Raw genomic sequence first — 11,120 nt, forward strand, 5'->3', positions numbered from 1 at the left:
TTTAATTGAAACATCTTTAAATTAAAGTTGAAACAATGTAAAAAAAAAAATTAAAAATTTTTGCCAGACTTCAGTTTTAGCTGAATTTTGATTTGATTGAATAAGTGAAATAGCCTGATGGTGAACCACTCGCATAGTAATTCAATAGTTCTTAGATAGATCCATAGTGGCTGCAAGTTTTTTCTTTTTTTTATTTAAATAGGTGCTTTTTTTTTTCAAAGTTCAAACAACTTTGATTTAAGAATGTTTTAATTTTAAAATTATCGTGTTCAAAGCAAAATTATTCCGAAAAAAAGTTAAATCAAAGTGGTTTTTGTTGATTTTACGTTTTTTTTCCCCCTCAGTGTACGGGACTATGTACTTGTAAAACAATGTTGACAAAATTAATCGATTTCTGCAAAACTAAGAAAAATTGAAAATCAATATCTCTGAAACCATTAGTCCCACAGAGATGATTTTTTACTCCAATCATTTGAAATTAATTTTTGCAGCTTTAAGGCCGATTTTTGAAAAAATAAGTTCTGTAGTTGTAATATCAAGAAAATCTGAAAATTTGGGTATTTTTGATATTTTTTGCATTTTTGACAATGTTGAGTTCGACACTCATATCAAAAAACTTACGACGGTCATTGGTCTATTTTTATTAAATGACTGTGTCAAAAATCAGAACTACCACCAAATTTTACGCACGGTCTGATATGTACGTACGGATACTGTTCTATTACACACATTCGATTTTTCTTATGCGAATCCAAATGTTTTTGGAGTACGGGAGCATCTAGGGCAGTTATTATTATTTTCTCGATTTTGTATGCCATTAGAGTAGATCAGAATGTCTGATCCAAATTTCAGGAGCGACGAAAATGTCTCACGGAGCTTTTTTTAACTAGGGTTACCATTCGTCCCCTTTTTTGGGGGATTGTCTCCCATTTAAATCTCAAGAACTAATTTGTCCCCCATAACTAAAAATGTGAAAGAGGGACGCAATGTCAAGCATCCGTAATTTGTTTCTATTTTAGAGCAAAAACATTTTAGAACTGAATACATCCATCTTAGCAATTCAAATTTTCACAGCTGGATTAGGGTTATAAAAACTATTATTACTTGCGATATAGGTACTACAGGGCAAGTTTAGGATTCGTAAAAAAAATCGAACTCGAGATAACAATTTTACATGACATTACGATGATGGAGAATGCCAAAAGTGGGTCCGGCAATTCTGTTTGTCTGTCTGTCCGTCTGTCTGTCTGCCTGTCTGTGTGTACCTCGAGCTACAGCCTAAAGCGATTTCCTTCAAACTCGGTAGGTAAGAGTTTTGGGTTATTCCCTAGAGGACAAACTGAAATTTTTTTTTTTTAAGACCAAAACTAACGGTACCTGTCATATAACGGAAATAGAAAAGTTAATTTTTTCCAAAAACGGCTCTAACGATTTTGATTAAAAATTTTGTGTGTTGTGAAGCACATAAAAGCTTTCTTTGGAAATAAAAAAAATATTTTTTGAACCGTTATTAACGGTACCTGCCATAGAACGGTTTTTTTGATTTATGAATTTCTCGTGAACGACAAAACATATTTCGCTTTTAAACTATAGTTATTTAAAAAAATTTTAAATTTTTCAAAAAAACACATTTTTGAATTTTTAAAAAATATTTCAAAATTTTTTTTTTGAAAAATCAATTTTTTTGAAACGGGTTGGTAAAAAATTTTGAAATTCCGTTTTTATGTGTAAATCAATTATTTCTTAAAAATGGCATACCAACTTTTTTTTTGAAAAATGTTTGAAATTTTTTATATACCTATGAAAAATTATTTTTTTTTTAAAATGGCTCTAACGATTTTGGAAAATTTTTTTCTAAAAACTCTTTTTAATACAAGAAATAATATGGCATACTTAGTTTTTTATTAAATATCATTTAAAGCGGTATTTAATTATTTACAAAAAAAAAGATTTTTTTCTGTACCACTTATGAAATTCCGTGAAAATATCAAATTTTAACTTATTTTGTTCAATGCTTTAACATTAGAGTAACTTTTACAAAAAGAGCAAGTACGTGCGACCCCAGTTGTGCAATTTATTTTTTATGCATTTGTTTTCCATTACAGATTAAAAAAAAATATTTATTGCAAACTGAAAAAAAATTGTATTAAAAAATTTTTTTTTTTGAATAATACAAAATAATGTGTTTAATCTAAGAATGTTGTTAAAACGAAACATCTTATAATACCTATCTACTCTTTTTATTGCCATATGAATTTTTTTCTGAAAAAAAATTTTAATCACAGAAGTGGTCCCACAATTTTTTTTTTAATTTTGTTGGATGTTAAATCCGAATTTTATAAAAATTTTATCTGATTTAGACTTCAGATACTTTTCGTGTTCAGTCGAGAATTCATTTATTAATAAAAAAAAAAATAATTAAAAGTGGTCACAAAAAGTGTCTTTATAAGGGTAATAATACATTTTTTTTTGAATTTTGAATACAATATTCGAATTCCTCGGAATATTCTACATCAATTTCATATATGATTCTCTATAAGATAGTGGGATCGAAAAAAGTTCTAGCGGCATGAAAAATTATGAACCAAATTCGCAAAAAAGAGGTGTGCCTACAGAGGGTTAAAAAATATTAAATGCGTTCAAGAATTGTTGGTTTAGTTCTTTGTTTGAAGAAAAAATTGTATTTTTTTATTTGTATTAACTTTTCAATAGGTACCTACCTATTATTGAAAAAAATTAAGAAGCTTCAATGTTAAAAGCAAGTTAAGGCGTTCCAGTAATGCATTTTTATTTGTTTACTAAATTTTTGGTATGCTTCGGAGATAAACATAGGGATGTAAGAAAAGATAATTAAAACACATTGAAAAACTAAGATTTACAAAAATGCGAATCACTGTAGTTTTCCTAAATTTTTTGAACTTCTATGAGGTCCTCCCAATCCCATCAGCCTATATCAAATTAAAAAAAAAAAAAGAAAACTCCACATCAGAGAAGTATCGCTATATACCACAATCTATAACTAAAGCACACGTAGGTATAATTGAATTATTTTGTTTTATGAAATGATTTTTAATTCGTCCGCTTTTTGGCTGAGGTTTAGCGTTGCAAATCATTTAATTAAAATGTTAAACATATTTATTAGTTTTTCTCCAAATGTATAGAAATGTGAAATGTTTATATAATTGCACTATTGTGTATTTTCATTCCTATTTCATTTTATTTCAAACAAAGGATGATGATTTCAATTTTATAATATCAGCATGAATTAGAAATTAAGAACAAAGTACATCTGAACGCCATCTATTGCAATTTTATTCCGTTTTTTTTTTTTTATAAACGAAACAAGAAAAAAAAAACTCAAGAAAAAAAAGAGTAAAAAAGAATTTCTCAAAAAAAAGAGAGCGAGAGAATATTTTCCAAGAAAAAATCGAAAAAGAATTCGCTCTTAAGAAAAATCCAGCAAGATGATTGGAATATAAAAATGGGAGAATTAACAATCCACCCCCATGAAGAAGGGTGTATTTTCCAAGGCGAACGCGAATCGTCTTTACCTTAACCCATTTCCTCCCCCATTTTCTTGGCAACTTGTAAGAAGAAAAACTTTCGGATGTCTTCGAAGGGTTTTTCTTCGTAGAAGAGGGAAAGAAAAAAAAACTTTTTCCTTGGCTAGAGAAAAATATAAAAAGCATAAATTTGTGTCTTGGATATTTTCTTGAAAATAAAAACTCCACGGACATCGTGAGCAAGGATTGTTTCTCAAGTTTTCCGCTGTTTGGCGTTGGTGTATTGGCGGATATTATAATTTCAAATCTATAAAGTGTTTGAAATTTAATACAGGTAGGAATTTCATTTTTTTGTTTGGTTTCCTTCAATTTGATTGATTGGACAGGGAAAAAAATATTACAGGGATGATGATGATGAGTAAGGGATTACGAATAAAAATAACTTATATATGATAAAAAGTCCACCCACAAAAACAACCGACAAACACAAAATAAAATGTAGACATGAGCAGTAGACAACCAATTACACTTTGCGGTTAACCGCAAAATACATATTCTGGAGTAAGATTTTCGATTGTGCGTCACATAAAGGGGATTTTTCATCCCCTATTTTTTGAATTATAATGTCTTAAGGTGATTTTATTGTTGATTGTCACATTTATAGGGTAGCCAAAACAAGATAGCTCCGCCTTATTGTATTTGTAAATGGTTTTTTAAGTTTATCTATAATTTTTACAACTGTTTACTGTCCATCTACTAACGTTGTTTTATTACGAAATTAAACATACTCAAGTCAAGTTGGGAATAACCTGGAACTATAGGAAGCTATTTCTATTTCTCACAGTTGATCTTCAAGAAATAGAGAAATGCTTACTTGTGTATTAAACTAGTTTAGTTAGGGGAAATTCAATACTTTTATGAACAAAATGCATCGTACTTGCTATATGACAAAAACGAAAAAGCTTATGTTTCTCAAAAACGGATACAAAATATTTGTCTACTATAGCAAATAATATCCTTCTTTTAAATAAAAACAAATATTTTTTGAACTGCGGTTTCTTCTGAGATTTAAGAAAAAAAGAAGTTGTCTGTAAAGCCGGTTTACGGACGATGATTTTACGTGATAACGTCGTAAGAAAACAGGTTGTGTGCTTTTTAAATGAGTCAATTGAAGCGTTTATTTATTTCAAACAATCATAATTTACAAGAAAAAGCTAAAAAAAAATTACCTTTTTTTCTTTTCTCATTATATTAATTTTTTTATTTTAAAAGCTTACAAAAAAAATTATACTATTAAAAAGCTAAATATTTCTTCTAAATAATAAAACCATTTTTAGATTTTTACAACACGCAAAAAGTATTAAAATAATTTATTATTCTTATGAAAAAAATTGAAAAAAATCATTTCTATCACCCAAAAATTCATTTTTTTGATATAACAACCTATAATACATTTTATACCACCTGAAAGCTTATTGCTTCAGCTCATAATACATATATCGATCATGTCTATTAGGCATCTCCAAAAAGAGCTAGAAGTTTTTGAACTCGATCAATTTTCATCAAAAAAAGCAAAAATAACAGATAATTTTATGTTCTCACGCTATTGAATCAATTTTTTTTGATAACCTATAAAAAATTTGATATTATGTAAAAGCTTATAATTTCACCTTTCATATGACATTTCAAACTTATTTCTGCGATGCCTAGAAAAAAAGTTTGAATTTTTTAAAGCCAACCATGTCGAAATTCCAAACTGAGATTACGGTACTTCCCACACTGGTGGCTGTTTATTATCAACAGATCTACAAATGTTTTGAGGTATTTCGCAAGTTTTTTAATTTAGCATTTTGTAGCTTGTAGTGAATGTACAGTTATATGTGATACACCAAATGAAAGGTAACATCATCAGGATGCTCAATAAAGTTAAATCAAATTTGTATTTTGTTTAGATCGAAAGATAGAACCTGTTGAAAAATAAAACTTTATTTTACCCTTATCTCAAAATTGTGGCTACAAAATTGATTGAAATTTTGCACAGATATAGTCCTGTCTATCTACAATATAAATTTCATTTATTTATCTGTTGAAGAAAAAAAGATAAAAATAAAAAACGGTTAAAAAAGGTCAAAAAACTTGGGGCAAAAAAACTTGTTTTTCCCGTTATTCGGTCAAAAACCATTTTGAAATACCAATTTTTTGCACATGTTTGCGCACAGTCATATACTTCACGTTCTATCAGCTTGAGATTTTTTTTTTATATTACAAAAAATTAAAAAAAATAAGTAGGTGTTTTTCAAAAGTTCATATTTCGAAACGCAGAGACTTAAAAAAAATCCGTATCAGACCCCTAATTTTTTTTTTATTACCTTTCGAATGACGTTTTTCAAATTGTCAAAAAAAAAAATACCCCTACCTATAATCACTACTTTGTCTACCTCATGTTTTAGTTTTAGGTCTACCTCATGTTTTAGTTTTAGAAAACCATTAATAGCTTGGTTTTGAAATTTTTGAGAATTTTTTCAATACCATTGTCAATCTTGCAATAAATTTTTTTATTGATTAAAAAAAATTCAACTCTTTACATTGTCGCGTTTAGAAAATAGCCAATTTTTTGCAATTTTTTTTATCCCTATTTACCCTATTAAATGACATAATTTTTAAAAATCCTTCATTTGTATTTAACTTTAGGTTATTATCTTTCAAATAAGCTATAGAAGATTTTTGTATCTCTAATCGTATATTTTTAATTTTTAATTGAAATTTTTGCGGCACTGCGAAAGTGCGAGAGTGGAACGTTAGAAAATGGCGTCACTTTTTTGCGGTGGCTGCCATGGTTCATCGATTTATAAGACGTTATCACGTCAAAAATTCAAAGCAAACATTATAAAAAAGTTTATTTCAAAAAATTCAAAAATTTGATTTTTATAAGTGCAAAACTATATAAATGAAAAAGAGCGCTAAGTGGGAAAAAAACTCAATTATTTATATTTTTTAATAAATATATTTTATTAAAAATACAAATGATTCATAACTGCCCTTGTAATAGAGTTTCGACATTCCGGAAATTGCTGTCGTATGGTTAGTTATTTAGCGAAAGTTGAGAGGCAATATTTTGCAGAAGCGTGTTCTCAAAATGTAAATTTTGACTTATTGCTGTTTTGCATTGAGGGTGCGATATATTTATGTGCGACCAAGTCATGCATTTAATATATATTTTTTTTTAATGATTTCTAAAAAAAATTACTTGTTTTACAAAATAACACTGGTCTGCAAAATTTAACTTTTTTTTTCTCCTTCAAATAATTTTTTGATATTATGAAAGATTAGACTTTCCTGAATCTAAATCTGGTTTCAGAAAAATTCTATCAGGTACCATTTTTGTAAAAATGATTTTTTGAAAAATGTGGGTAGTTTCTAAAAAATCAACCTTTTAGATTTATTTGAACTCGTCCTAAATTAAAACTATTTGTAGCATTGATCTCAAATTTGGAGGACTTATTCCTCGTAATATGGCCTATCGATTGACACCAAATATGTCATTTTACATTAATGTTTACTCATATTTTAAAATACTGATTTATAAAAAAAGCAGAAATATCGAAATCCTTTACTTTTTAGTAAATCCAACATGAACAAAAACACCTTAATTAAGGAAAATGTAAAATATCAACGCCCATTATATTTAAAAAGTCAAATATGTAAAGAAAACCATAATAAAATACATTAAACAACATTTTTACGTGTTTTGTAATTTTATATACTATTTATCTATTTAGAAATATCTTATTTGTAATAAACCATTCAATAAACTGCCTTGTAAAGCTTCAGATTTGTTTCTCCTAAAACAAAAATTATACTTTTCTTATAGTTTTTGATGTGCTGAGTTAGAATCCGAAGTCAAGAAAATTCTATCACGTGAGGATTTTAAGATATTCGCATTAAGGTATCACAAAATCAAGTTTTTTCTTAGAAAATCTCAATAAAAACTACTATATTTCACAAACCAGAGCTGACCGAAATTTTTTGAGTTCGGATTCAAAATTAGCACACTAAAGTCCATTAGAAAAGTATATTTTTGTTCTAGGGAGAAAGTTATATTAATTTTTAGAGATCAGTTTTTTTTATGATAAGATATGCCAAACCTACTAAACTTATTAAATTAAGATATCTCGGAGAAGAAAAGAGATATTGAGAAAATTGAAACTGAATTTGAAAGAAAAAAATAAGTTCTTTCATAAACCGTAACAATTTTAATTGAAAAATATTACATTATGCTAAAATATTTCTTCGAAAACAGCAAAAAAATGGGTTTTTGAGATTTTCTAACGGGAATATCTAAAAAACGTGACGTGCTAGATCAATTCTGACTTCGGATTCGGAATCAGCATACAAAAATCCTTTAGAAAAGTATAGTTTTATTTAAAGGAGGATTTCCTTGCAGACCAGTGTAATCAAACGCCATACATCGTTTTTGAAAAGAAATTAAAAGATTTTTTAATAATGTCTTATCTCATTTGTGCATTTTATTTTTATAGGTACTTTAACTTGCTCTTTTGAGAATGCACTTTAATTTTATATTGTGATTTGATAAAAATATCGTTATCTTATTTAACATCTTATAAAATGCAATCGTGCAAACTTAATCGAAAGCCCTATCCGCACTTGACTTGGTACAAAGTGTTTGTAATAGCTTCCGGACGTAAGATAAGCTTTATATAGTCTAGTAGTATTGTTTATTTTATTTGTTCTTTACATAACGCATAAAATATACTTATTTAGCTACTTTAGATGTCTATAAAAGACTCAAAACATTGAACTTACATAAATTGCTATCAGTCTTTGGTTTTTCTTAAAGCTATTAAATTATCAAGAACCATAAATTTTGTTTTCAGAGCTTTGGCAACTTTTGTGGTTATATGATTAAAATCATAAATAAATAATCCAAGCGCAATAAAAGATAACATTTTTTTATTGCAACACATAAATAAATAAAAAGTATTTCAAAAAAAATATCAACACGCTTTCAATCCATTTCCCATACAAGCTGCATAAGCATACAAATGTGGAATTGTATTTTGCTCATAAACTCCAGTAAACAAATGAGACCATGGTCCAGATGCATAAACTGCAACATCATCACCACCATGAGTTTCTAAATCAAGTTCAACGGTAGTTGGGTAGGCAACATGTGGATCAGTTTTGTCCACTGAAGTGGGATCAATTCGATCGTTCTTTTCAGTATCATAATAGGTCTTGAAACCAGGTCCATTTGCATAAGACAAAGTTAAAAGTGGTTTACCATCATCAGCTTTGTCTTTTGTTGGTCCGAAAATCGAAGCACCACGTTTCTGTAAGAAGACTTTTTTAGCAACAATATGGAAAATATAGATTTTAAACTTACCGCATAACCTGAGTATGAAAAGGCATGAGAATGATCAGCTGTAACCACAATTAGGGTATCCTCTTCACTTGTCATACTCCTAGCCATTTCGATGGTTTTTGAAAATTGAAGAGCTTCATCCAAAGCCAATTGTGGCTGGTTCTCATGATGTGCCAAATCGATTTTGCCTCCTTCCACGAACAAGAAATAACCATTTTTCTCCTTCTGCAAAAGTTCAATGGCCTTTTTGGTCATCTCTTCCAAAGTTGGTTGATTTGTTTCGGGTGTGACTTCAAGATTATACTTTAAGTGACTATCCTGAAACATTCCCAATAGTCTATCGGTAGTTCTAGTGCTAACTTTCAATAGTTGATCTCGTGTTTCGACATAAACATTGCGACTACCTTGGCTGGTATATTCTTCGATCAAATTTCGGCCATCTGATCGTTTGCCTCCTTTTCCCAATGATGCATCAGTAAAGTGCATTCTACCACCTCCCAACATTACTTTCAGCTTACTTCCAACGTCTCCATGAATCAGCTGGTAGGCAATATCTTGAACTCCTGATGCAGCTCCACAGGATTTCTTAACTTCTGAGTCATTTTCCCATTCACGATCGGCGGTATGGGCATATACTCCCGATGGAGATGCATGAGTCACACGTGTGGTTGTCACAAATCCAGCCGCCTTTTCAGCATCTAGAGCCCATTTAGCAGCTGAATAAACATAGTTTTCAGTTTTCTTGCCAGCTTCACAATTTTCCCGATCGACATTGGCATTTACACCGATCGTGCCATAGTTGGCTTTAATTCCACACAAATAAGCCGTTGCTGTATTGGCAGAATCTGGAACGATTCTGTCCACAGAGTATGTCTTCGACAATCCAGTGTAAGGGAATTTTTCAAATGATAACTTTTGTTCTTCACCTCCAGCTGAAACTCGTGCAGCGGCAATTGTAGTTAGTCCCATTCCATCGCCAAGAAATAGAATAACATTTTTGGCCACGTTGGTATTGATCTTTTTGGCTTGTTGTTCAAGGACGAAACTTTTACCAGATTCTATCCAAAAGTTTGTTTTATCTTCTCCCTCGAGTTTACGAGAGTTTATGTCAGGAGTATCTGTTAGATCTGGATGCAATCGTGTCTCGTAACAATCTTCATTCTCCTGACATCTTTGTGGTAAAGCACTTATTGAAAGTATACAGAAACTTAGAGCTAATAGAAGTCCAGAATTAATTGACCTCATTATGACTTCACTTGACAACCGTACCAACGGAACTAATTTTCAGTTAAATTTCTTGTGAGTTAAAATCAATATCGTATCGTCTTTTTTTTATTGCAGGTCATAATTTTGAATTTTGATAAGCTTGAAGCTTATCTATGAAGGTTAAGCAGTTTGATCAGAATTTGCTGGTCAACTTGTGTGAATTATAATCTAATCGTTAAGTTTTCAAATCCTGTTTGGTTATGCTAATGTCACGTTTTCTTATTTGAGGTCTTATCGTAATGACGATTTAGATAAGATCATATTTTTGACAGAAGTACAGTACTACTTGTCACAAATGACTGATATAAAGAAATTTGTTTGATATAGGTACTCATTGAATGAGGAAATATTTCGGGACAGTTCCGCAGATAATTATGTGAAATGTGGGTAGCACTATCTACTTGAGATTTTTTCAAGTGCGTAAAATTCAAACACCCAAATTTTATCAGAAATCATAATGATACATTTATGACAGTGTAAACACATATCAATACAAAAATACGTTTGTCATTTTTGAAGATTAAAAAATAGAGCATTGGATTCCAAGCTATCGATGAAATTGGAGGTGTAAACAAATCGTGAGCACGCAATTTTATAGATACATAGCTCTGCTATGTATCTATAAAAGATAGTTCCATAATGAACTTATGTTCGTACTAGAAAGTCTTGTTTTTTTTAGCAACAAGGCTATAATTGCGGAGTTATGTCCTCCCTTTCAACAAAAAAAAATTATGGACTCATATCCTACAAGGGTCACATGTCCCAATGATGTGATCCACAAGTTTTTCGGTGTAAAAATTGTCCTTTTTACACTTTTTCTGAAATAACCATATTAATTTCAACAGGTTTAATCGCAATTTTTACACTGAAAAAAAAAGAAAAAAAAAATTGATTTTTAAGAGGTTGATAATTAAAAAAAAAATGTTTGTCATAATTTTTACGAAAAAAATTAATGAAATTTATTGGAA

At 29.6% G+C, this 11,120-nt stretch overlaps 1 protein-coding gene across 1 annotated transcript; it reads right to left on the reverse strand.

Annotated features, from left to right (window-relative positions):
- Window positions 1-8,457: 8,457 nt before the first annotated feature.
- LOC129912151 (membrane-bound alkaline phosphatase-like) lies at window positions 8,458-10,158 on the reverse strand. The gene is made up of 2 exons (XM_055990280.1): window positions 8,908-10,158; window positions 8,458-8,854 (listed from the first exon to the last, which is right to left on the reverse strand). The coding sequence occupies exons 1-2, from the start codon at window positions 10,129-10,131 to the stop codon at window positions 8,519-8,521; spliced, it is 1,560 nt and encodes a 519-aa protein (XP_055846255.1). The 5' UTR covers window positions 10,132-10,158; the 3' UTR covers window positions 8,458-8,518.
- Window positions 10,159-11,120: the final 962 nt, after the last annotated feature.

This window comes from Episyrphus balteatus, chromosome 2 (assembly GCF_945859705.1).
Source record: "Episyrphus balteatus chromosome 2, idEpiBalt1.1, whole genome shotgun sequence".
NCBI lineage: Eukaryota > Metazoa > Arthropoda > Insecta > Diptera > Syrphidae > Episyrphus > Episyrphus balteatus.

What these genes read in the sequence shown, in the direction of transcription:
- LOC129912151 (XM_055990280.1), bottom strand. Translation starts at nt 10,131, where the DNA reads ATGAGGTCAATTAATTCTGGACTTCTATTAGCTCTAAGTTTCTGTATA. An exon ending in TTTCATACTCAGGTTATGCG is followed by an intron (nt 8,855 to 8,907) that starts GTAAGTTTAAAA and finishes GTCTTCTTACAG; the next exon opens with AAACGTGGTGCTTCGATTTT.